Genomic DNA, 27,009 nt, shown 5'->3' on the forward strand with positions numbered 1-27,009 from the left:
CAATGGCCCCGGTGTTGGACCGAGGGCACAGCCAACTCGGCTTCTTTGGCTGGAAACAACAGGGGTTGGTAGCCTAGAGAAACTTCAAATGGAGATAAACCAGTTGAAGCAGAGACATAGTAACTGTGTGAATGTTCAACCCATGGTAGGTGTGTAGACCAGGAAGCTGGATTATGATTAATGACACAACGAAGGGTTGTTTCTAATTCTTGATTGAGTCTTTCTGTTTGACCATTTGTTTGAGGGTCATTACAGGACTAAGATTTACCTGATAGGAGGACAAATGTGCAGCCTACCTGTGGCTGTTGTGTAGCCTGATCAAAACCACCTAATTTAACCTGAAGATTTATCAGCACACAACACTGCTCGCAGGAGACAAAGGAGGCATGAATGGCAGGTGCCACCCTGTAATTAACTTAGCTAGCCATATAACAAACAGAGAGAGAGCAGAAAAGAGTGAGGGCAAGAGAGAAAGCAAGAGAGAAAGGGCAGTGGCGAGCGAGTAGCCCATCCGGCTACAGTAGCTAGGCTCAGAAGCAGAACTTTTCAAAAAGTTCAACAGGTTTATTTATATTCACTTAAACCAAACACAAGACTCAGGGGAATGTACACCTAACAGGAGGGGGCCGGACGAAGGGAAGAAAGGGGCGGTCCACACATCAAAATCACTTGGGAAACATTTGGATACTCTCTCACAGCACGCCTAGGATGGAACAGGGAAGGCCGGCACACAGGGGAAAACGGTAAGTAGCCAGAAACATGAGGAGAATGAAATACCCAAGGGGCCGGGGCTTTACTAACGAGGCAGGTCAACAATCCAGCAAGGAATGGCCGACAGTGACTGCCAAGAAGTGGTTGCGATTATTCATTAGTAACAGGTGGGTGATGATCCTTAGGTGTGCTGGGCAGGGAGCTGGAATGAGTCCAGGCCATGATGTAGACACCAAAACAAACAAAGAATGACAGAGAGTCAGAGAAAGAGGCATTGAGAGAGTACACAAAGGACTTAGGGATCATTACACTTTGTACCCCGTGTAGATTAGAGATAATCCTAAATAAATTTTAAGTTGTGCATCCAACTCTTAAAGAAATAAAAGGAATGTCTTCCCAGAGTGATGATTCTTAGAGGGAACACGTGTGCTGTCATGACAGAAAGTTGGATAGTGATGTTGAAATACCTGTAATACCTTAGGTGGGTTTCTACAGAGAATGTTTTCACCTCATTATCGTGATAACCAGAAATATTAAAGATGATTAAAGGTTAAATGTATTAAAGCTCTTGCATTTCAGCTGATGTTTTGCATTTTCTTCAAAACATGGTTCAGTAGTTAAGTGTTTGTCTGCTATTTTTACTACAGAAGTGTTTAAATATTATTTACATGTTCTTTTAATATGTCTTTAAATATGTTTTCCCAGTCCTGTGAGGACAGACTTTGAAATCCGAAGAAATAGTAATGAAGGAAATCAATTAAATAGCCAAAATAACTTAAAGAAAGTTCAGTAAATCTTTGAGAAACTATCAGTAGAAGAGTAAAAGAAAAAAGTAATATGAATAATATTAAGCCATTACAATTAATATTAAAAGAAGCTTCATCCTAATGATTGGGAAGCAGTATATTAGAGTGATTTTTATGTACATAGATATACACCTAGAAACCTGTTGATACATGTCATCTAATATTCTCTCATTCAAACAGGCAAAAATAATAATGAATGAAGCAGTTGAATATTTGGTTCTGACACTGTCATCTTAGGATCACAAATAACGGATGAAAGTGGTGTGATTACTAATTTTTTACCTAAAGCTTTACAAGAATAATTGTCAAACAATAATGAGCCTAAAGGGAATTTTTTGTTACGTTTTTAATACAAACAGCCAGAGCAGAATAGACCCAAAATAAAGACTTCTCATTAGAAACTGAAGTCCACATTCTTTAAATCAGAAAACAATTCACAGTCCCATTTGCATAAAATATTTAATTGACTAAATTTATCTTGTGTCTCCCAAATTTACAACTAAATTTAAACACTGTAAACGTCAGCTCAGACATAATCACCATGATATGATGCTCACATACAAATTAGAATAGATACAACAGAGACAATCAATAATTATAATAGCACCGCTTATATTATGATTATTATATAACAATGATGATTATATGATCATTATTTAACTTTCACATACTTTCTTCTTCAAATTTAAAAGACAAATTCACTTAATCAATAATATTTTATTTTATTATTTTTTTCATGGGAAATCAACATAAACTATCTACACTCTGTCTGCCATCATGAACAGATTGTATATTTCATGTAGGTAAAACAACAGCTGTCCTATTTAGAATAGAATAATTACAATTAACCACAGCAGTTTAATCTTTCCCAAGAATGATGCGAAAAAGTTTGATACGTTTACACAAAGACTCAGTGAACCTATACTGCTGCACTGTTACTCCCTTTTTGCGTGCTTCCTCCACCTCTTTAAACATGGCGTCTGTGTAGTGCGTGCCCTTATTTGCTGACACCATTTTGTCGATCTTCTTGATGAGCTCCACCAACTGCTTTCTGTCTCTGCTGGTGTTGTCAAATACGTGGTACCTGTTTCCACAGCTTTGGATGATGCGTTTAAGCCCTGGCTCAGCGTCACGTACATACTGCTCTATGGTTACGCTTCCAAGATCACCACCTCGGGTGAAGAGCACAATCATGTACTTGTTTGCCTCGGGGCCAAACAGCTCCTGCAGGGCTTCCACTGAGTTTTTCTCTTCTCTTGTGAATCGGCCGATTTGGATGACCAACAGGAACACATGAGGACCGGGACAGGAGACTTCAACACATTTGACGATTTCACTTTTGATGAACTCATCTGATTTTGAAGTGTCCAGGATCCCTGGTGTGTCTACAACACTAACTACTCTCTTCCCCCACTGTACCCAAGCTTTTTGACAGAACTCAGTCACTGATACAGATAAAGGACAAGATCTGAAACGCTCATATCCCAGGATGGTGTTCCCAACAGCACTCTTGCCCACACCAGTTTTTCCAATCATCACAATCCTCAAATCAGGACCTGAAACACAATTCAGTCATTTGATTTAACCCATATACACAAGAATTTAACAAGAACCAAAGTGAAACTGAGAAATTTTCACACTTTAGGAAAATAATTTAAAAAAACAGTGATTAATAATAAGTCTTACCTGCTGGAACTAAAGCCATGTTTTCTCTTCACTGTTGTCACTGCACAGGTGAGAGATGAATGTTAAAACTGCTACGCAACAAGTTGCTTTTTATAGCTAAGCAGATGACACGCCTCCTCCAGTATTATACAGTCGGAGAACAGCAGTCTGCAGGCTTTAGACAGTGTCAGACAGAGTTATGCTTCAACAGACCGAACAACTTCCACTTAATGTAAGTTGTGCTTGTACATTTATTTGCTTTGTAACAATAAAAAAACAATTTCAAATCAGTATTTAGAGAAAATGATTCTGATTTTTCTGATTTCAGACAAAAGTTATTTTTACATTTGTGATGATAAATCTCTTAAGAGACCTTTGTTAACAATAGATTTAAGGTATATGTGAATCATCTGAAAACAACTGAGCTGGCATTGACATTTGAACCCACAGGTTATTCAAATTCTGCATCATGGGAAGCTTTTTCAGCATATTCAGAAGCAACAAAACTAAAGACAGACAACCGGCAGCACTGAGGTAAAGCTAAAGTTGAGCACTTTTGATTTAGCTTTAGCATGTAAATCAAGTTGTGAACGTAATGTCTTTATATGGGTTCATGTATGCTATGAAATAGTTTATAAATGTAGCTTATAGAGATACTCTGAAATGCTTGCATACTATTATAGTAATAATTTTTTATGACACAAAAACCAGCTTCCTGATGAAGTTGTATTTATTCTATATCTAACTTGTAGTTGGGACCGTGAATCACAATGTATAACAAGACCGCACACTAATGAGGCAAAGACAGGTAAACCACAATCGCTTTTAAGTACTTTATAAAGCACATATTAGTGGGTTATTCAGTCAATCAGCATTGTTTAGATGATTTCTGAAACAAAGAGCACTTAATGAAAAACACAGCAATAAAGATTCACTAATGATAACCGCATTCTTTTGTATTTTAATAGTAGTGTACAAGATTACATTGATTCCTTTTTTAATGTAGCATAATTAGTTTTTTCACTTACATTATTATTGGTACACATCTATGCAGGACGACACACTGGCACCACAGTGAACCTTGTTCTTTTGGGAATGGCTGGGACTGGAAAGAGTGCCAGTGGGAACACCATCCTTGGACAGAAACTCTTTGTTTCTAGACCCAGTTCAACGCCGGTCACCACAAAGTGCCAGAATGTACAAACTGAGATCAATGGTGTAGACGTAAATGTGATTGATACCCCAGATATCTTTGATGATGACATTGCACCATCAGTTAGGGGCAAACATGTGAAAAGGTGCAAACAACTCTGTGAGTCAGGACCATGTGTGTATGTACTTGTGATGCATGTGAGCAGATTTACAGATGGTGAGAGAGACATAATGGAAAAGTTAGAAAAAGCTTTTGGGAGGGAAGTTAGAGGACGAACAATCATCCTGTTCACCCGAGGAAACGACTTGCAGCAGGCAGGAATGGGCTTGGAGGATTTTCTTCATTCTTGCCAACCTGATCTGAAGAAAATGGTTGAAAAGTGTGGAAACAGGTGTGTTCTCTTTGAGAACAACAAATCAGGTCCTGATCAGGTTGAAAAACTAATGAAGGTGTTAAACACAATACTCAAAGACCAGAAGAATTTATAAGTTGAAGTGCTTGGAAAAGTTTTTTTTTTTTTACTTATAGAGCATTGAGTGAATCATTATCTTGAAGAGGTACATCGGGGGTTCTGCCCTAGCAGGGCCTCCTTGGATGAGGGTGTCTAGTGATAATGGCCGAAACACCCAATGAATCAAAGGTCCACTACTGACGATGTGTCCCAAATTTTAATATGATAATTTGGATCAGATCTCTAATCCCTAAACTTAACCAAGGGAAAATGGCAGATTAGCTTGGGTAAAAGAAGGAAAGTTGAGGCACACAACGATGTGTGCTGCTGGTAAAGTTTCTGAGCTGCTTTTCCTCATAACAGCCATCCCCCAATATTTTCTCCATTTAGAGCAATGCATTGTCAGGGATTGTAACATCTAGTCCTTTTCCTGAATCATATGAATTACCATACAGACAAGAAGAGAAGAATGACCTTTTATGGTTTTTATAGATTTGTCAAATGAGGCAATGAAAGCTTGTTAACCTTTGTAAACTGGAAAAACAAATTCAATAAAGCTAAGATTTTCATGTCCCGTTGTTCTTTTCCAGGATTCAATCCAATTCAGTTTTATTTATATTATGCTTACAATGCAATAAAATAAACTAACTAATTTAACTAAACTGAACTAAAATAAAATAAACCTTTTTTCAATAAAAGAAAAACCAAAACATCTTTTGGTGTAATTATTTTATGTGTAGTTGTTTTTTTTACTGTGTAACAATATTCCACATTGCTATCAATACATTTTTCAAAAAATGCCTCTCTTTCCAAAAGGACCTGGCGTCCACATATGTGGACATCACATTTTGGGTTACTTAGACCAAAATACTCAGTTTTGCTCTCCAGGGGCCTGATATCCACGTACGAGGACGTTATTCTGCTACTGTTCTATCGAAATTTTAAAAGAATATCCTCATATTAAAATATCAACATTACCTGATGTTGCTGAAGTGAAGCAGAGCAAAGTTAAAGGTTTTATTAGAGCAATTTGGCTATTTGGCATAATTAAAAAGTTTAAATTTCCTCAATATTAAACAGCAGAAATGTGGCTTTCTTATCAGAGGTCATTTTTGAAAAAAAAAAGAAAGAAAAAAAGAAAAAAGAAAGTGGCTGACAGCCCAGAACAACGGTAGACTCGTGCTTAATAAGCAAGTGAATAATGCAAAAAACTGATTTTTAGATAGGAAACTGTTCTTAAAGAACTTGTTTGAGTGAGATGGAGAGCTGCAGGAAGTGTCATTTTTATCATGGTGGAAGCAAAACAGCAAAAGTAAGAGGGAATTAATGACAATGTTTATCAAATGTGAACCATAGTTTTGATCTTCTTTTACTTCTGGTTCAGTGAATTTTGGTTGGAGAGTGACAAAACCTGCAGCATCAGAAGCTGTGAGATATCGTACGGCTACATTGCAACCTTGGTTCTCTGAGTGAGAGACTATCTCTCCACTCCATTACATTTTCCATATGTAACGGGGTATGACCCCCCCCTTCTTGGTCATGGTGTGTGAATACTTCTTTAACACACTCCTGCTAGCCCAGCCACACTCAGAGAACAGACGGTTACAATGTAACCATACGTTTTCTATTATATCGAGACTGTCTCTCCAGTCCGTTACATATTCCATATGTATGGGGTAACTCTGTGAGACATCCTGCGAGGAGACAGGACAACAGAACCCAGAGTGAAGGTACCAACTTGTACATATATACACAGACCACCCCGGTCATGGCCTCGCCAGCAACCCGAAGGTCCAGCCCCAGACCCGGCCAGGGCACCCTGCACTGCGCTGCAGACAGGGGAGGTGGGTGGCAGCCTAGCCCGACGGAATACCAGAAAGCACAGGGGCGGTCGAAGGGAGGACACGTCCTGAGTGCGGGTGCTGCATCTTCAAAAGGTCTTCAGCTGGGACCCGAGATCCTCAGGGCCCAAATCCGGAATCCCCGGAGCAGAGGAGAAGCGTAGCCCACCGAGCTGCCGATTGGGTACCCCACTGGTCACATAAACCCACAACACATGGGCAAGACTGGAGAACTCTCACTCGTCAGGGGAACACAGGGGGACTGGCGGCCGAGCCCGCTGAAGGCCAAGTGGGACTCAACACAAAGTTCCTCCCCAGGGTCGAGCAGCCACCATGCGCTGTCCACAGACAGCGGAGCAGCAAGAGTGAATTCGAGAACAAGACACTCGTGCACAGCCAGGAACATGGCCCACCGTGATGCTCCAGACAGGAAGCCGGCACTGCAGGCTTGAGAACACTCGCTCGCCGGCTGACGTATCAGACAGAGCAAGTACCGACTGTCAAGTAAACCGGCGAAGCATGGGCTGTACGCCAGGGGAACACAACCTGCAGCAGCAGCGCAGCCACTGAAGGTAATGGGCCGAGGTAGGGACGCGACCCAGAGGTCTGTCACCAGGGCCAAGCAGTTACTCTGCACAGCCAGTAAGTTACAGCTCACCGAGGGCACCCCTGCTGGCCACTTAACCATGCAGCACGCGGGCAAGATGCCAGGGGAACACCCTGCAGCAGCACAGCCACTGAAGTAGAGGGCCAAGACAGGGATGTGAACCCAAGGTCCATCCCCAGCGCCCAGCAGCTGCTCCACGCTGTTTGCAGACAGGGGAGCAGCAAGAGTGAACTCGAATAAGACAATGCACTAGCCAGGAAGCTCAGCACACTGAGGTAAGGTGAACAAACCAGCAACCCGCAGGCAATACACTGGACAAGGAGCCGGCACTGCAGACTGGAGAACTCACACTTGCCATCTGATGTATCAGACACAGTGTGGTCCGACTGGTGTGACACCCTGTGGGAACCGCAGGAAAACGCCAGGGGAACACAGCCTGCAGCAACCGCAGCAGCTCGGCCGGGACATGACCCGAAGGCCTGTCCCCAGGTCCGAGCACTCGCTCCGCACCAGCCACGGACAAGGGAGCAGCAAGAGTGAACTCGGGAACGAGACAACTGTGGGCAGCCATGGAGTGTCAGCTCACTGAGCGGGCCTCTGCTGACCACATAAACCCGCAACATGTGGGCAATACGCTAGACAGAGAGCCAGAGCTACAGGCAGGAGAACTCTCTACAGTTATGTGCTGGATTGTCTCAGGGGCATCTTTACACAGCCTGCACCTGGGGTCTTGCCTGGTGTGGTAGACCCCAGCCTCTATGGATCTTTTCCTCAGAGCTCGTTCCTGTGCTGCCATGTTTAGAGCCTCTGTGCTGTCTGTCTATGTGCCTATGAAAAACTTGTCAAACCTTCTGTGCCTATGCCAAACAGCTTATTCTTCTATTGAATCTTATTAGGTGTCATTTATTAAATTGGATGATTGAAGTCTGTGTTGGCAGTTTAACAATTTATTCATTTAACAAATAGGGAACTTTGGGGAATGTTCACTAACCATGACCACAACAGCCTGGCACCTTGTCCTCATCCTCACTAGCATAAATTTCCATGTATTTAGTGCTACATTTATATATCGTTGAGTGGTGTTACCTGGAGGAGAGGGAGAAGGAAGGTAAAACAGTGAATGAAAGAGAGTGGCCAGGTACCTAAGTAATCTGGAGATTTTAAATGAGATTATTCCAGAAGGTTTCCCAAAGTATAAGAACTGTCCCAACCACCTTTTTTCCAGTACCTGCAACAAGCGAACTTTTTATATTCTGATTATAATGAGTGTGAAGTCGTACCCCAACACACGTACACAACAAGTCCACTGTCGTGGTGACAGCACTTTTATTTAATCACACTATTTACTGTGGTTTCAGCTAGGGTTGGGCGATATGGCCTAAAATTCATATCGCGATATAATTTGAAGCATGTGCGGTAACGATATATATCACGATATATTCTTTTCTTCTGTATAACGTATTCTCCACACTATAAGGCACACTTAAAATCCTTTAATTTTCTCAAAAATCGAGAGTGTGCCTTATGTATGAATTCTGGTTGTGCTCACTGACCTTGAACCGATTTTGGCGTGTAGAAATCTGTTAAAAAATGTTTTAGTACAACTTTGGTAAGCCTGCTGATGGACTGCTTGATGGATTGTCAGAGCATTACGGCTGCCGTAGTGAGGAGTAATCTGGGTCCAAAACTCCGTCCACTTCAGTTCCCAAAGTCAAACGAACACTGAGAGTTAAAAACAGTCTAAATTCTTTCATCTTTAATTAAATCATCAGCGTTGCTGCTTTATCGGGTGTAACAATTAAGTTTAACATCCATGCATCCATGAAAACAGAATTTATTAAATTTAACGGAGTTAGAAGTTAACAGGAAGTTAGCTCGCTAGTTTATACCTAAACATTTCATACCATGTTCTGACTGAGATTTTTGAAACTAATTAAAACGTACAGCTCTGCTACCACTTCCAACATAAGTGAAGACAGAAACACTAAACAGCAGTGGCGTTTGCAGGGTTACCGAAGTTGGACTACCTGGTATATAATGTTGTGCTACGTGATTGCTAGCGACACAGCTATGTTAGCATAACACTAGCACAGTGAAGCTGGAGGATGAACGTCAACTTTTTTTCCACTCGATAAAAGTTAACGTGTGGGATTCTGGTGGTCAGGGACAAATGCAATTGCATAGCAGGATGCTATACACGGACCAAACTTCAGTCAGGAGAACATAATTTACTGATGATAATGGTTGTAGCCGCTGTGATACTTTCTACCAAAACAGGCGCAGCTTGATGACATCATCAACATGCGCTATCGCGATATCGCGATATAGTCAAAATCTCTATCGTTGGCCAAATCTATATCGTTTCTATCGTATATCGTTTATATCGCCCACCCCTAGTTTCAGCACAACACACGGGAAACAGACACTCCCACTCCGCTGTCACATCCGCTCCTCCTGCCCCGACAGTTACTGTGAACGTAAAAAGAGTCACCAGTCAATCAGTCTTCCCCAGCACACCTGTTCACCCCTCCTCTGCAGCCGGCCAGAGACCACACCCTTTCCACGCATCCCCACCACCCGACTGAGGCTGGGGCCTATCCAGCCGAACCTACTCAGCCATGACCATCTGCGCGCCCGGCCTATGGATCACTTTGAACTTATAAGGCAGCAAAGCCAGATACCACTGAGTGATCTGGGCTTTGGCATCCTTCATGCGGAGGGTGAATGGACCTCCCAGGAGGTAGTAGCGAAGGGAGTCGATCGCCCACCGAATTGCCAGGCACTCTTTCTCCACGGTACTTTACCGTGACTCTTGGTCCGTTAGCTTGCGGCTGATATAGACAACCAGCCGGTCAGCTCCCCCTACCTGCTGGGACAAAACGACCCTCAGCCCTCTGTTCAAAGCATTAGTCTGCAGATAAAAAGGGAGGGAGAAGTAAGGTGTGAACAGCAGCGGCTCTCCACAGAGAGCCCATTTCACCTTGTTAGGGTTCAAAAATGTTGAGGAGGAATCCATAAATAAACACTGATCCGGGCGTGTGCAATTAGACGGCATTTTAATGAACACATGTGTGAGTCCGACCGCTGTGCAGATTTCAGCGTCGAACTGAACTTACAATAATTAGACAAAGGTTTTATAGGGTTGGCAGTCTTCCTGTTACCAGGCAGACTTAAACAAAGCATACGTCAACTCAAAACCACAATGACTTTTAACATAGTCTAAAACAGAACATCTTCTTCGCCTCGAAGGCAGATGCTTCCTGTCTCCATCCTCGCTGTCGCTCATCTCTGGGACATCTGGTGTACTTCCTGGAACAGACTAACACGTACACCTCGACTTTGCAGCCATAAGCAAAACATCATTCACTCTTACCTACTAAATGAGTCTATCTAATTTGTGTGTGCGTGCACGTGCGGGGGCGCGTGCGTGCTGTGTACTGCGTACGTGTCGTGACCTCTCTATTTGTGTCTGTATGTGTGTGTATGTCTCGTCTGTCTGTGCGCAGATGCTCTCTGCACCTTAGTTGACCTCAACTCAAGCAACCAGGCTAAGGCCATCCTGTGTGTAATGATCTTAACTTCTATGTAAAATGTATAAAACAAATGTTTCAATCTAATACAACTACTTAAAGCTTAAATCAAAGATAAATGCATAATAAACACCCTACTCTTTGGCTTGCACTCACTCTGCTTTCGGTTTCACTTCTGCAAAAGCATGCCTTGCAGACGTGTTTCCTGTCAGCCTGCAACTCCGTCTGTCACCCACTGAAGACTATGTGTAAGAATATAAAAACATTCCAAAGCCTTTAAAATTATAAATTCAACTCAACAATTTAAAGTGGTTCTTCTTGGACCTGTAATAAAGACTAATATGATACCAATATATTTGAACATCTGAATGCATCTAAATGCAACATCACTATTAACATGAAATGGTAATGATGATTATAAAAATAGCAGCAAATAATAGCAGTGAAATATTTCTACTCCTCTCAACCTACACAAACACTGCCTGGTACTGCTCCGTCCACTGGACCAGATACGGGGCACCCTTCCGGGTGAGTTCGGTTAATAGGCTGGTCAGGTCCGCGAACCCGGGCACGAACCGCCGGTAGTAGGCAGCCAGCCCCAGAAACCGCCTCAACTCCTTTTTTGTCTTAGGGCACAGGCAGAATGCAATCGCTGCCGTATTCTCCACTTGAGGACGCACCTGCCCGCACCCCAAGTGGTACCACAAATACTGTACCTCCCTGTGTCCAACCACACACTTCTTCGGGTTGGCCGTGAGCCCTTCCTGCCTCAGAGACTCCAGCACCGCAGCCACCCGCCGCACATGCTCCGCCAACATGTCACTATAGATGATTACGTCATCCAGATAGGCGGCAGCATATGCAACGTGCGGCCGCAGCACCCGGTCCATGAGACACTGAAAAGTGGCGGGGGCTCCGAACAAGTCGAACGGAAGTGTAACGAACTGGTAAAAACTGTACGGCATGTAGCGGCACATAAATACATGTGCATCATCCGGTTTGAGCTAATTAGCACAATGTTTTTAAGTCTGTCACTTCATCAAGTAATGCAAAAGTCAAATCAGTTAAAATTAGACCACAGTTACCTTTGAGTTTGGCTTTATCGAGAATGATGATGGAAGACCAAAATTTGTTGTGCGTTTTCAAGTGTTAGCAAATGAAGCAATGAAGTATCTCATCACAAAGCACTCGGAGTTTAAAGATAAAACTTTAAAAGATTTTTTGGGGTCAAGATTACCTTCATCAGAAAAAGCGAATGGTGAACCTGACAACAACTTCAGAAAGAGCTCAGAGGCCTTCGTATCTGGCTCAGCTAGTCACTAAAAGTAAGAAGTCAAAGTTAACTGGACTAGACTTTGTGCTTCCAGCTGCAGTGGACATGTGTGAAGGTCTACTTGGCACAGATGCAACTAATAAGTTGAAAGCTGTACAGCTTTCAAATGATGCAATTAGGAGGATAAAAGAATTATCAGTTGACATTCAAGAACAGTAACTGGATAGACTGCATTCGTGTGAGAAATTTTCTATTCAGCTGGACAAATTGACAGACATTTTCAGTGCAGCTCAGTTGATAGCTTTGATGCGCTATCCCTGGAAAGGAGACATTTTGGAGGATTTTCTTTTCTACAACGAGGTATCGGGCAGGACAACTGGTGAAGAAATATTAAGACTTGTAGATGCTTTTATAACTGAATCAACACTGAGCTGGGTAAACTTTAACTATTTGTACATATGGCACAGCAGTGATAAAAGGCCGCAGATGAAAAGACATGAAACCAGATCATCACTCTGTTTTGAACACAGCTATCACTGCAGTTAATTTGTGAAATCCAAAACTCACATTTGTTTGGTCAACTTTGTCGAAATCTGGATGGTGAGCATGACCCACTGCTATATCACTCAGTGGTATAGCAGCACCACAAGCATGCAGCGGCTGATTGTACTGCAGCAAAATTCAGTGTTTATATTGTTACTGTTTTAGTTTGGTTTTGTTTCGCGACTGGGGTACGATGCGTACCACCTACAATAGACAATTCCTGCTCAGAATGAGGAAAAATAGCACAATTTCCACGACTTATCTGCCAACAGAGAAACTCTGGAGTCTGGGTTTGTTAACCCCCTGATGGGATTTTCAGATTCCCTCCCCGATCCTTTGATTCTGACCTGGTACAAGAAAACAACTTGAGACAGAACAACTCAATTCAACAATTCTTTATTTCACCATGTACATGGCAGACATGCACAGCATAACAGCCTAAGCAGATCTGAGGGGCAGTCCCTGGATCCGTTACATTTATACTTCTTTCAGAGTTCCTCATTCAGCATTTGCCTATCCTGTTTTCTTAGTACTCTGTGTTGTTGCCCCATTCTTCATGCACAGTTTCAATACACACACCTCCTTGTATGGTTATCTGCCCCAACTTCTATTTCTATTTCCCTGCACATGCCTTCATTTCCTCTATGTGTGGGTGACTTTCACACGAACTCTCTATGCAACTTAAGCTTCACTACTTAGTTCTACTTTCTAATCTACACTGATCTATATCTTTGTCTATACTTATCCAGATGTGTTAGATGTGTTAGACAGCCATTAGCGCTGTTTGTTCTGTACCATTTCCTTTAAATGCTGCTCTCTGTCTGACTACTTTTTCTCCTACAGCTAAACAGAACCCTGTCCTTACACGAAGGCCTGACCCTAAGATAATAATCTTATACTATAATGCAGCAAGACATTACTATTGTTCTATATAATGCAGCAAGCTAACACTACTAATCTATATAATAACTCCACCCCCCCACCGAGGCAGCGAGGCACAGCTGGCCAATATGCAAGCGCTGCACACCTAAAAAAAAAGCGAGTAAAGCGTGCCGGTGCTAGCACTAGGCTAAAGGCTAACCCTTTCCAACCAGCACTCCCATCCATCCTGCTCTCTAACGTTCGCTCCCTGGACAGTAAAATGGATTATCTGTGGCTCCAGCACTCGACCCAAAGTGAATTTAAGAATTGTTGTGTTTACATCCTCACGGAAACATGGCTGAATGTGGACATTGCTGACTCGGCTATCCAGCTAACCGGGCTAGCATGCTATCAAGCCGACAGAAAGGCTCCTTATCTGGCAAGAGCCGGGGTGGTGGTTTGTGCATATACATCAACAAACTATCGTGCATGAACTCAGCTGAAGTGAGTCACCACTGCTCACCCCAGGTGGATTTTTTAAATTGTGGAGTGTCGCCCTTTCTACCTACCGAGAGAGTTTTCCTCGCTACTTGTAATAGCAGTATATCTTCCACCAAATGCTAATGCTAACTTGGCACTAGCAGAACAGTCTCAAGCTATCAACAAGCTCCAGACTGCGCACCCGGAAGGTTTCTTTGTCGTAGCGACTTCAACCACAAGAATCTCAAGACAGTTCTCCCCAAATTCCATCAGCATGTGAACTTCCCAACAAGAGGACATAACTGCCTGGATAAAGCTTACACCAACGTGCACGGGGTGCACGTACTGTTTATAAGATTGGGGAAACCTGCAGTCAGCTGAGACTGAAGAAGTCACTTGGATGAGTGACGAAAAATTTCTCCCACTGAAAACGCTACGTCCAGATGAACACAATCAACTTTTTCAGATTTCCTTATCTGGATGATTGAGGATGCATCAAGAGGCATTCAACATTAATTTGTCCGTTTTTATATGAATTTGTTAATTTGTTACATTTTATAGATCCTCACAAAGCGCTAAGCTTTTTTTATTTGACCAATTCAGTAAAACAATTTAAAATGAACAAATTTTAACCATACATCTCTGCCTGTATTGTCTACCAATTTGCATTGTTACAGAAAACATCTGCTTTATTAATCTTATCTGACCCCTGAGGTTATATTGCCTGTTATTCTAACAGCCTGATCACCGTGTCAATCAGCTTTCCAACTTCCTGTGAACTCAACCTGCTGTTCTCAAAGAGAACACACCTGTTTCCACACTTTTCAACTATTTCCCTCAGACCAGGTTGGCAGGAATGCAGGAAATCCTTCAAGCTCATTTTTGCCTGCTGCAGGTCGTCTCCCCGTGTGAACAGAACAACTGTTTTTTCTTTAACTTCTCTCCCAAAAGCTTTTTCTAACTTTTCCATGATGTCTTTCTCACAATCTGTAAATCTGCTCACATGCATCACGAGTACATACACGCAGGGTTCTGACTCACAGAGCTGTTTACACTTTTTTACATGTTTGTCCCAAACTGATGCTTCAGTGTCATCATCAAAGATGTCTGGGCTATCAATCACACGTACACGTAAGTCATTCATCTCAGTTTCTGCCACCTGGAATTCTGTGGTGACCGGCTTTGAACTGGGTTTAGACATGAAGCTCTTCTTTCCGAGGATGGTGTTTCCACTTGCACTCTTTCCAGTTCCAGCCATTCCCAGTAGAACAAGGTTTACTGTAGTACCAGTGTGTTTTCCTGTATTGATGTATAGCAATAATGATTTGAGAGAAATCAGTTGTTTTGCTATACAATAAATAAATAAATGTGAAGCTGCATTTAATCACAGTAACTTGGCTAGCATCAGTAGAATATTCTTGCAATATTTTGCTTTCTGTAAGTTCAAACACATCAGAAAAGCACTGGTCTTACTTTTTAAACACTTCTTGGGGTCAGTGAAGGAATCTTTGCCATGACTGCCACCTGAATTAAAAGGTCATATAAAACTTACTACTTCAGTTAAACAATCCACCTTCACTGAAGATACTGATACTGTGAAAGATGGGGTCTACCTGTCTTTGGCATGTTTGACATAGTTTGTAATCCATGGCCGCTGCTACAATTGAGTAAACAAGTCAGACTCTCCTTATAAAATACATTTCCAAAATATTTCAGAGCAACATTGTAAACAGTTAAAAAGAATGTGCTTTAAATCTGGTTTCCATGAAGTTAACTCTGACAATCAGTCAGTCTCTACTTTCAGTTTTACCTGTTATCTGTTGATTGAGGTTGTCTGTGTTTAGCCAGTTTGTCCAGTTCACTGAAAAGCTGCTGGATGGGGCAGGATTTGAAACAGTAATCTGAGGGTTCATATGTCAGTGGCAGTACAACTGTGAACTCTTCTCTTGGTTTTCCAGTTTTCTTGCTCAAATCGTCTATTTGCTTTCCCACATTTTCTGGTGAAAACCCATCCTCTACCACCAACAAACACATGTCACTGTGGGAATTCTTAGAAAATAGTTCCTTCATGTCATCACAGAATATGTCAAAGTCAGGTGTACATGTGATCTCATATGTGTAATTCTCATATATCTCAGTGTTTTTCAGAATCTTTCTCATGGGTAGCACAGACAAATCTTTCCCCAAGATGTTGGTTATTAGAGCTTTCTTCAAAGACTCTGTGTTTCCAAAGATGACAACTGAAATCTTGGCTGTGAAAATAGTGAATCAAAGTTTTTTGTTAAGCAACACTATACATGAAATGTAAACACTTTATTTGAACAAATATTTCCAAGATAATCCAATAATCTTCCTTTTTGCCAGGACTAAGCTTATATTACGGACACAAATAAATCAAACTATTACAGTATAAACTTACTGTACGACATGCTTCTTTTTGGTGCAGGCAAAGGCTGTGTGGATGTGTGCAGACTGTGTCGCTCTGTCTTTGTAATATATGAACCTTTTGTGCAACTACTGGAGGTGTGTCAGCTATGGTGTTATAAATGCAGTGTCAGCTGCACAGGTAAGAGTTGAAATTGTCTTGAACAACCCATTGTGTACTTGGATTAAAGTAATAAATAATTGGTTATAAATGTGTTATTATTTTGGAAACATCACATTAAGATGAAGTCCCTTCATTGACTGAGAGATTCTCCTCACAAGAGTGGGTGAGATTTAAAGATTAGACCAGTGGTGGCCATGTCATCCATCAACTACAGAGGTTTCATGGATGGTTCCCCTAAGGTTCTCATGGCTGTGCAGGCAGGCAGGGAAAAGGACCCAATATGCAGACTCGTGGAGGCAGAACTTTAACTCAAAGATCAAAACTAGGAGGGCTGGAAACTGAACTGGAAACAAAACACACCTGCCAGAATGAGAGTACGCTTAACAGAAGAAAACAAAGACAATAGGGACCGCAACAGAGGTAGTCTGATTAAAGTACTAAATAATTAAATACTAGTTATAGTTTTGTTATCTTTCAAAATAGGGGAAACATCAATACTGATATGTTAGTAAAGTCCCTTCACTGAATCAGAGATTCTGCTCACAAGAGTGGGTGAAACATTCTAAGGTTAAAAAAAACAAACAAACAAAAAAACTTCCACAGCCAACTCTGAAGTGAAACAGTGGCAGTAACACATGAGCATCGGCTGAAATCAAACAATTAGTTTGGCTGATTAAAACATTCACACAGAACTTTGTGCTTTTCTCCATCACAACATTGGTTTGACTGAACATTTGACTGACAAAAATATTTCTTGACAGCAGTACATGTGGTTCATTGTTAGCTCATTAACACGAGTGAATGAAAACATTTTGGGTGTAACCCACAGGTGTTACAGGTTTTTTCACATCACTGTCCAACTTTCTATTATATTTGTTTGAGTCTCATGGCAGCATGTTTGTTTCTCTCTAAGAAGACTCACAAGATAATTTTCTCATATGGTGATAGGAGAGCAGGGTTGGGTCAACTGTTAAAATAGCAGAGCCGATCTGAATAAGTTGTTTAGTGACAGGCTTATTATGTCCAACAAAAACAAAGAAATGCTTTTCTAATGAAAAGTGAAAGCTGTTGTCCCAGGTTACTTCTGTCACAGCCTGGCTGAGGCAGATTGTATGTGCTGCGAAAAAGGACTCGAATGCAGACCAAACACAGAATGTGAAACGTGACCTGGATTAACAGAAAACGAGCAGTTTATTAAGGCTGGCAAAATAAATACAAACAAAGGGCATGAGTGAAACTAAACAATAACCTAAACCTTAAACATGGCGAACTGACACAGATACCTGAAGACACGACGTGGAGCAGACAACCTGGCAAGGAATGACTGAAAACACACAGACTAAATACACACAGGAGGATAATGAGGGAAGTGGGAACACATTGGGAAACAGCTGATACACATGAACATAACGACATCACAAGGGGAGTCTAAGGCTAAACACAGGAACACAGGACCTCTTCAAAGTAAAACAGGAAACACACTGACTGAACTCAAGACATGTAAACTTAACAGACTGGGGAGACAAAACATAGGGACCTGAAACATGGGACAGAAAGACACAGTAAACACAACATGGAACATAAGGAAGCATCTCACAAAACATAAGAACTAAACCCTTGACAACCATAACTGAAACCTAGGGAAATGACAATAATCAAAACAGTAAAACCAAGGACTTAGAACATAAACCATAATATAAAAATACAAGAACTCAAAATGCTGGGTCACAAAGACCCAGAACCGTGACAACTTCTTTTATAGTCATCTAACCATAGTAGAGTTTTTCTGAATGTCTACAACTTTAACTCACATTATCTGAACCAAATGCAGAGTAAACCAAATCATAAAACAATAATTCCTATGAAATGCACAATGCATATAGAAACATTAAGTAGCAGACTGTTGTTGAAATATGGCCATACAAATAATATTAAGTTGAGTTAAACTTGAGAAAAATATGGTTGCTTTGTGGCTTCCTGTTCTATCATCATCTGAATTTTGAACAACATGACAAAAACACATAAGAGATCAAATATTTTCATTTGAGCAATCCAATTGCCTCAACATTGTTTAGATATAAAAAAAAGGAAAAATATAACATATAGCGAAAAGAACATATTGTGAAGTTTTCTGTCTTTTCTTTGAGAAAAGAAAAACAGATGTTATATAAGATAAGTCATAAACTTCTTGCCATGCTTATATTGTCTAAGTAATGTACACATCATGTTAAAATGGTGAGCTTAACAGTTAAGGTACGGTCCCCCATACAGTCCATTCACACTTTGTCATAGTTGTAAGAAGACTGGGGAAAAAGGTGCAATAATAAATAAAACCATAAATGTTAATTGAGTCATTTTATTTTTTCTAAATTCAAAAATTGCTTTCTGTCCACCGTGTGTGACTAACAGTCTCACTACCAGCTGGCTGTTGTTGTAATTTGGTGATGCATGGATAAAAGTGAATTGAAACTTCTGCGGTACATAACCAATACTGGAGACAGTTTGGAATTCTAATTGACATTACAACTGGTGCACATTGCTCTAAAATCAGTGCTGTGAGATTGACTTTAAGATCACAACCTGATTTAAAAACCGTATCTAACATTCTTCCCCCTGGAAATAGCTCTAAGATATTAAAAGAATATGCCAAATGAGACCACAAGATGGACAAAAATGTACTTTAAAAAGCGGTCTTCTTGTTTCATTGGAACAGTAAAGTACCGTAGCAAAGAATAAGTGCACCTATGTAAGAACAAGTGAGTTTTACATTATTATTGAACTTTGATTTTGCCATTATTTATCCTTTCTAGTCATTTGGTTTCTTAGAATTCTGTCTTCTGGTTTCTGTCTCTTTGGTTATTCCGTCTCCACTGTCAGCTCTATCCCCTTGTCAAGTCCATGTCTCTGTGTTATGTTTCCCATTTTACTTTGAAATTCTGTGTCTCATGTTAATGTATCTGGTTTTGCTTCCCTTGTCTTGTTAGCCCTGATTTGTCCCACATATGTTTCCCTCCTGTCTGCTATTCCCTGATTGCTCCCTCTGTGTATTTAAGCCCCGTGTTTTCCTTTGTCTGTGCTGTGATCTACCCTCATGTTTGCTCTCATCCCACACTGTGTGTTCTGTTTGCCAGCCTGCCTGTTTAGTTTATTGATATTTTCACTTAGTTGTTTTATGTTCAGCAATAAAGCTATTTTGAGTTCACGTTTTGCCTCCGAGTGTCTGCACTTTGGTTCCTCCATTCCTGCCTGCACATAACACACGACAGAAGGTCACGACCAGAAGATGGACCCCGCAGACTGCTCCGCTTCGGAGTTTGATGCTGAGATGGAGAGGTTGGTTAAATTGCTGGATGGTATCCCCCAGTCTGATAGCTTGTGGGTTATGTCCGAGGGACTGAGCGCGGTGGAAGCAATGGTGAAAACCAATCCCCAGCTTCAGCAATTTGACACAAACATCATTCTGTTCAGGACCATAGCTGCGTGGGGGGAGCACGTCAGGGCAATTTTACTTGGTTTCTCTCTCTCTCTCCACGCCGACGCAACAGAGGCAGCTTAATCAGCGGTCGCTACAACAGGACAGAGTTTCTGTGCCGGTGTCACGAAATTCCTCTCCCTCCACACACCCGCTGGGACCTCGTTCACCTGCCCATTCACCGGCCTCCTTCCTGACGGCTTTGTGATCAGAGGATGAGAAGCAGGTCTCCATTTCTCCACCATTTCCAATTCCTTCATCCAGGAGGAAACGGCACCCTCGCCGCCACCACTCCTCTTCACAGCCCATTCCCAAGATTACAGAGCAGCACACAGTGGTGAATCGCAAGAGCACTTTTCCTGTTCAAATGCTGAGACTGTTGCTCATGCTGTCCAGTCAGCTAACTCCGAGAGAGAATATTATGTTTTGGCACCTCCTGAGTTTGCTGGATTGCTGAGTTTAGTAAGCTGCCCCCAAAGACTCATGAGACTTTGTGCACAGAGACTGTTAAGGTTTCCATGAGTCTCAATCCCAGACTGTTATCATTTCTGAGCCTATTATTTCCAGCTCTCCAGATTTTAAAGACTGTTTTTCACCTGCTCAGTCATCGAACATTGACGACTGAGCAGCACCATCGAACCTGTTCATTGACCTCAAAGTTTGATCTCAAAAAAGCATTGACCCACTTCAGGAGTTGGCACGGGCCTCTCTCAGTGCAGGATGGTCAGGGTTCTGCTGGTAGCTGTTGAGGTGAAATGTTGGCATTAGATGGAGTTAGATATTGCTTGAGCATACCTGCAATTTTTAGAACCATGGAGTCCTGTTTGCCAGAGAAGAGGCATAATAATTGTTCATGCCTGCTGAGCTGCGCCTCCTGGGTGGAGAGGCGTACAGGGCCAGAGCCTGAGTCCTTGATATGTGGCTGGGTTGTTCTGTCACATCCAATGCAAGCTAGCAAGATTCGGAAGCGGGACTTTTCCAAAAGTTCAACAGGTTTATTTATCAGAATCAGAATCAGAATCAGAATACTTTATTGATCCCTAGGGGAAATTATTTTTTTTGTTACAGTGCTCCATAATAAACAGACATTAACAAGACAGACAATACACTAACTAAGAATAGTACAATATATACAGGCATATATATACATAAGTCGTTTATTAATAAATAGCTAAAAAAGAAAAAGAAAGAAAAAGAAAAAAGAAACATGTGTGTTAAGTGGATGAGTTGTAGAGGGAGATGGCCACAGGCAGGAATGATTTCCTGTGTCGTTCAGTGGTGCTTTTCGGTAATCTCAGTCTGTCACTGAACGCGCTCCTGTGACTGACCAGCATGTCATGGAGTGGGTGGGAGGTGTTATCCAACATTGTCTTTATTTTGGACAACATCCGCCTCTCCGACACCACCTTGAGGCTCCATCCCCACAACACTACTGGCCTTACAGATCAGTTTATCGAGTCTGTTGGCATCAGCGACCCTCAGCCTGCTCCCCCAGCATGCAACAGCATAGAGCAGGGGTGTCAAACTCAAATACACGGTGGGCCAAAATTCAAAACTGGAACAAAGTCGCGGGCCAACATTAATATTTATTGAAAAAAAAAATCTTCCTCCAGATATAAGAATGAATCTTTTCTTATGGACTCAAACAAGTTTTGCTGAAAAACTGAATATGGAACAAGCAAAGCTTAATACTAAACAATATATATATTAGCTGTATAATACCAGTAGGCCAGCTCTAATAATAATGTGGTATGACTTCGGGCCAGAGTTTGACACCTATGGCATAGAGGATCGCACTGGCCACAACAGACTCGTAGAAAATCCTGAGCATTTTCTGGCAGATGTTGAAGGACCTCAGTCGCCTCAAAAAATAGAGACGACTCTGGAAGTCCACTATTAATTCCTTGGTCTTTGCCACGTTGAGCTGCAGATGATTCTGCTCACACCACGTGACAAAGGAGTCGACCACAGCCCGGTACTCTGACTCATCATCCCTGCTGATGCATCCAACCACCGCAGAGTCATCAGAAAACTTCTGAAGGTGGCAGGTCTCTGTGCAGTGGCTGAAGTCTGTGGTGTAGAGGGTGAAGAGGAAGGGGGAGAGGACAGTCCCCTGTGGTGCCCGTGTGTTGCTGATTACCTTGTCAGACACACACTGTGGGAGACGTACATATTGTGGTCTTCCTGTCAGGTAATCAACAATCAACAATCCAGGACACCAGTGAAGCATCCACCTGCATCACTTTAAATTTCCTAACACCAAACACAAGACTTAGGGGAATGTACACCTAACAGGAGGGGGCCTGATTAGGAAATCAGGCCCCCTCCTGGTCCACACATCCACATCACAATATAAACCTGTGCACACACTTTCACCAAACACCTATGGAACACCGGAGAACACCATCACACAGGGAAACATGGTAAGCAGTAAATATCCGAGGGGCTGGGGCTTAACTAACGAGGTAGTTCAACGATCCAGTGAGGAGTGACCGCGAAGAAGTGGTAGCGATCACTCAAGGGAGTGATTTGTAGGGAGCTGGAATTAGCCCTGACTATGACGTAGACACCAAAACAAACAAAGAACGACAGAGCGAGGGAGAGAGGCGCTGACAGCTCACAGGGAGGACTGGGGAACCCTCACACTTTGAACCCTGTGCAGATTAGAAATAATCCTAAATAAATGTAACCATGTGCATCCAACTCTTAAACTCGTAAAAGAACAAAGGAATGTCTTCGCAGAGCCAGGATTCTCAGAGGGAACACCTCAGCTGTCATGACAGGAAGTTGCATAGTGATGTTGAAATACCGGTAATACCTGTTTCTATAGAGAATATTTTCACCTGCTTGTGCTGATAACCAGAAATATTAAAGATGGTTGAACGTATTAAAGGTATTAAAGCTGTTGTTGTTCAGCTGATGCGTCTATCTTTCTACAAAACATGATTCAGTATTTAAGTGTTTGAGTCTGCTGTTTCACAACAGAAGTGTTTAAATATTATTTACATGTTCTTTTAATATGTCTTTAAACATGTTTTCCCACTCTTGTAAGGACAGACTTGAAAATCTGAAGTCAAACCTGAAGTAATAAAGCAAATCAACTAAATAGTCAAAATAATTTAAATGAAATTAACTAAATATGTCAGTAGAACAGTAAAAGAAAAGGGTAATATATATAATTGTAAGTCAGTATGATTAATATCAAACCAGTTAAATCATAATAAGTGAGAACCAATAATCTTTATGTACATTGATGTACACCTAGAAACCTGTTGATACATATCATCTAATTTTCTCAGTGTGTGAATGTGTGCATGAATGGGTGGATGACTGGATATGTAAAGCGCTTTGGGGTCCTTAGGGACTAGTAAAGCGCTATATAAATACAGGCCATTTACCAGTTACCATTCTCTCATTCACACAGGCAAAAAATAGTAATAAATGAAGTGGTGGAACATTTGGTTCTGATGTTGTCATCTTAGAATGACAAATAACTGATGAACGTGGTGTGATTATTAGTTTTTATTAGGCTAGAAGCTTTACACGAATAATTGTCAAACAATAATGAGCCTAAAGGGAAATTTTCATAATGTGTTTTAATACAAACAGCCAGAGCAGAACAGACCCAACATAAAAACTCCTTATAAACTGAAGTCCTCATTCTTTAAAAGACAAAACAATCCACAATTCTCATTTATATAAAATATTTACTTGACTAAATTTAACTATTGTCCCCTAAATTGTTCAATAGATTAAAACAGTGTACAATTCAGCTCAGACATAACCACCATAATTTCATGCACATATACAAATCAGAATAGATGCAACAGAAAAAATAAATGCTTTAATAGACAGCTTACATGATCATTATTTCACTTATAAATACTTTCTTGTTTAACATCAAAAGATAAACTCACATAATGAACAATATTGTATTGTGTTATTTCTTTATGGGAAATCAACGTATATTGATCTTACACAGCTATCTACACTCTGTGTGCCATCATGAACAAACTGTATATTTCATGTAGGTAAAAAAAAAGAGTTGTCTTGTTTAGAATAGAATAATTACAATTAACCACAGCAGTTTAATCTTTCCCAAGAATGATGCGAAAAAGTTTGATACGTTTACACAAAGACTCAGTGAACCTATACTGCTGCACTGTTACTCCCTTTTTGCGTGCTTCCTCTACCTCTTTATACATGGCGTCTGTGTAGTGCGTGTTTCTATTTACTTCCATCATTTTGTCGATCTTCTTGATGAGCTCCACCACCTGCTTTCTGTCGCTGCTGGTGTTGTCAAAGACGTGGTACCTGTTTCCACAGCTTTGGATGATGCGTTTAAGCCCTGGCTCAGCGTCACGTACATACTGCTCTATGGATATGCCTCCAAGATCACCACCACGGGTGAAGAGCACAATCATGTACCGGTTTGCCTCGGGGCCAAACAGCTCCTGCAGGGCTTCCACTGAGTTTTTTTCTTCTCTCGTGAATCGGCCAATTTGGATGACCAACAGGAACACATGAGGACCGGGAGAGGAGATTTCAACACATTTCACAATTTCTCTTTTGATGAACTCATCTGATTTTGAAGTGTCCAGGATCCCTGGTGTGTCTACAACACTAACTAATCTCTTCCCCCACTGTGTCCAAGCTTTTTGACAGAACTCAGTCACTGATACAGATAAAGGACAAGATCTGAAATGCTCACATCCCAGGATGGTGTTCCCAACAGCACTCTTGCCCACACCAGTTTTTCCAATCATCACAATCCTCAAATCAGGACCTGAAACACAATTCACTAATTTGATTTAACCCATATACACAAGAGTTTTACAAGAACCAAAGTGAAACTGAGAAGTTTTCACACTTTAGGAAAATAATTTAAAAAACAATGATTAATAATAAGTCTTACCTGCTGGAATTAAAGCCATTTTTTCACCGTTGTCACTGCACAGGTGAGAGATGAATGTTAAAACTGCTCTGCAACATGTTGCTTTTTATAGCTCAACAGATGACACGCCTCCTCCAGTATTATACAGTCATAGAACAGCAGTCTGCAGACTTTAGACAGTGTCAGACAGAGTTTTGCTTCAACAGACTGAACAACTCACTTAATGTAAGTTGTGCTTGTACATTTATTTGCTTTGTAGCAATAAAAAAAAATCTAAGTAATGAGAAAAAAGGTCTCTGATTTCTTAAAGAGTATAAAAGCAAGGTTATTTTTACATCTGTCATGATAAAACTCTTAAGAGAGCATTGTAAACTTTAGATTTAAGATTTATGTGAATAATCTGAAAACAACTGAGATATACTAAATTGCTAAATGAGTTACTTAAACAAAAAAACGAAGAGTTCAGAGTTGTGCTGGCTTTGACATTTGAACTCACAGGTTATTCGTTCAAATCCTGCATCATGGGAAGCTTTTTCAGCATATTCAGAAGCAACGAGACTAAAGACAGACAACCGGCAGCACTGAGGTAAAGCTAAAGTTGAGCACTTTTGATTTAGCTTTAGCATGTAAATTAAATTGTGAACGTAATGTCTTTACATGGGGTACATATATGCTATGAAATATTTTATAAATGTAGTTAACAGAAAAAACTCTGAAATGTTTGCAAACTATTATAGTAATAATTATTTATGAAACAACAAGCAGTTTATTGATTAATTTGTATTTCTTCTATTACTAACTTGTAGTTGGGACCGTGGATTACAATGTATATCAAGACCACACACTGACGAGACAAAGACAGGTAAACCACAATCACTTTTAAGTACTATATAAAGAACATACTAACGGGTTATTCAGTCAATCAGCATTTTTCACATGATGGTTGAAGCAAAGAGCACTTAATGAAAACCACTGCAACAAAGATTCACTCATTTTAACCACATTCTTTTTTCACTTTCCCTTACATTGTTATTGGTATACATCTATGCAGGACGACACACTGGCACCACAGTGAACCTTGTTCTTTTGGGAATGGCAGGGACTGGAAAGAGTGCCAGTGGGAACACCATCCTTGAACAGAAACTCTTTGTTTCTAGACCCAGTTCAACGCCGGTCACCACAAATTGCCAGAATGTACAAACTGAGATCAATGGTGTAGACGTAAATGTGATTGATACCCCAGATATCTTTGATGATGACATTGCACCATCAGTTAGGGGCAAACATGTGAAAAGGTGCAAGCAACTCTGTCAGTCAGGACCATGTGTGTTTGTACTTGTGATGCATGTGAGCAGATTTACAGATGGTGAAAGAGACATAATGGAAAAGTTAGAAAAAGCTTTTGGGAGGGAAGTTAGAGGACGAACAATCATCCTGTTCACCCGAGGAAACGACTTGCAGCAGGCAGGAATGGGCTTGGAGGATTTTCTTCATTCTTGCCAACCTGATCTGAAGAAAATGGTTGAAAAGTGTGGAAACAGGTGTGTTCTCTTTGAGAACAACAAATCAGGTCCTGATCAGGTTGAAAAACTAATGACGGTGGTGAACACAATACTCAAAGACCAGAATAATTTATAAGTTAAAGTGCTTGGAAATTGTTTTTTTCTTTTACGGAAAGATAGACCGTTGAGTGAGTGAGTATCATGAAGAGGTAGATGATGCAATACAGATTTTTTGTTTTTTTCTTTAATAGACTAGATACGAATTAACTTACAGACGAGACAAGATAAATGATCTTTTATGGTTTATTATGAATTTCTGCTAAATGAGGTACTGAAAGCTTATTAACCTTTGTAAACTGGAACAAACTACTTCAATAAACTAAGAAACAAAGTGTCTCGTTGTTCTTTGGTCTCATTCCGACCGTGTAATATACTGATGATTTGTTACGTCCCGAGGCCTTCCTCAGTAACGCAAAAGGTAACCTTCCGCGTTCCCGCTTTCAGTATAAGACATGGCAGGTTGTGGATGGAATCCAATAGATTGACGCTCCCGGTGGTAACACACGTTCCAGCCGTGTATTACAACCCTAATCCTAACTTTAATCCCAACCATAACCGTATGCCTAACCTTAACCACCTTCTTAATCGTGTTTTCCAAAGCAATTACAGTAA

The 27,009-nt window shown here is 41.0% G+C and overlaps 5 protein-coding genes across 5 annotated transcripts; 2 read left to right on the plus strand and 3 right to left on the minus strand.

Annotated features, from left to right (window-relative positions):
• Nucleotides 1–1,856: 1,856 nt before the first annotated feature.
• On the minus strand, nucleotides 1,857–3,256 carry LOC116312793 (GTPase IMAP family member 7-like). Its single transcript, XM_031730275.2, has 2 exons — nucleotides 3,204–3,256; nucleotides 1,857–3,073 (listed from the first exon to the last, which is right to left on the minus strand). The coding sequence occupies exons 1-2, from the start codon at nucleotides 3,220–3,222 to the stop codon at nucleotides 2,376–2,378; spliced, it is 717 nt and encodes a 238-aa protein (XP_031586135.2). The 5' UTR covers nucleotides 3,223–3,256; the 3' UTR covers nucleotides 1,857–2,375.
• Nucleotides 3,257–3,361: 105 nt separating this feature from the next.
• LOC116312787 (GTPase IMAP family member 7-like) lies at nucleotides 3,362–4,893 on the plus strand. Its single transcript, XM_039617728.1, has 4 exons — nucleotides 3,362–3,414; nucleotides 3,633–3,716; nucleotides 3,935–3,990; nucleotides 4,237–4,893. Coding segments are annotated over exons 1-4 (729 nt in total). The 5' UTR covers nucleotides 3,362–3,412; the 3' UTR covers nucleotides 4,824–4,893.
• Nucleotides 4,894–12,960: 8,067 nt separating this feature from the next.
• Nucleotides 12,961–16,495, minus strand: LOC116312786 (GTPase IMAP family member 3-like). The gene is made up of 5 exons (XM_039617197.1): nucleotides 16,341–16,495; nucleotides 15,732–16,173; nucleotides 15,535–15,578; nucleotides 15,395–15,445; nucleotides 12,961–15,220 (listed from the first exon to the last, which is right to left on the minus strand). Exons 1-5 carry the CDS (start codon nucleotides 16,348–16,350, stop codon nucleotides 14,649–14,651), a joined length of 1,119 nt encoding a protein of 372 aa, XP_039473131.1. The 5' UTR covers nucleotides 16,351–16,495; the 3' UTR covers nucleotides 12,961–14,648.
• Nucleotides 16,496–23,454: 6,959 nt separating this feature from the next.
• LOC116312785 (GTPase IMAP family member 7-like) lies at nucleotides 23,455–24,921 on the minus strand. The gene is made up of 2 exons (XM_031730268.2): nucleotides 24,857–24,921; nucleotides 23,455–24,727 (listed from the first exon to the last, which is right to left on the minus strand). Exons 1-2 carry the CDS (start codon nucleotides 24,873–24,875, stop codon nucleotides 24,030–24,032), a joined length of 717 nt encoding a protein of 238 aa, XP_031586128.2. The 5' UTR covers nucleotides 24,876–24,921; the 3' UTR covers nucleotides 23,455–24,029.
• Nucleotides 24,922–25,018: 97 nt separating this feature from the next.
• On the plus strand, nucleotides 25,019–26,731 carry LOC116312784 (GTPase IMAP family member 7-like). The gene is made up of 4 exons (XM_031730267.2): nucleotides 25,019–25,060; nucleotides 25,334–25,421; nucleotides 25,642–25,697; nucleotides 25,887–26,731. The coding sequence occupies exons 2-4, from the start codon at nucleotides 25,357–25,359 to the stop codon at nucleotides 26,471–26,473; spliced, it is 708 nt and encodes a 235-aa protein (XP_031586127.2). The 5' UTR covers nucleotides 25,019–25,060; nucleotides 25,334–25,356; the 3' UTR covers nucleotides 26,474–26,731.
• Nucleotides 26,732–27,009: the final 278 nt, after the last annotated feature.

This window comes from Oreochromis aureus, linkage group 9 (assembly GCF_013358895.1).
Source record: "Oreochromis aureus strain Israel breed Guangdong linkage group 9, ZZ_aureus, whole genome shotgun sequence".
Taxonomy (NCBI): Eukaryota; Metazoa; Chordata; class Actinopteri; order Cichliformes; family Cichlidae; genus Oreochromis; species Oreochromis aureus.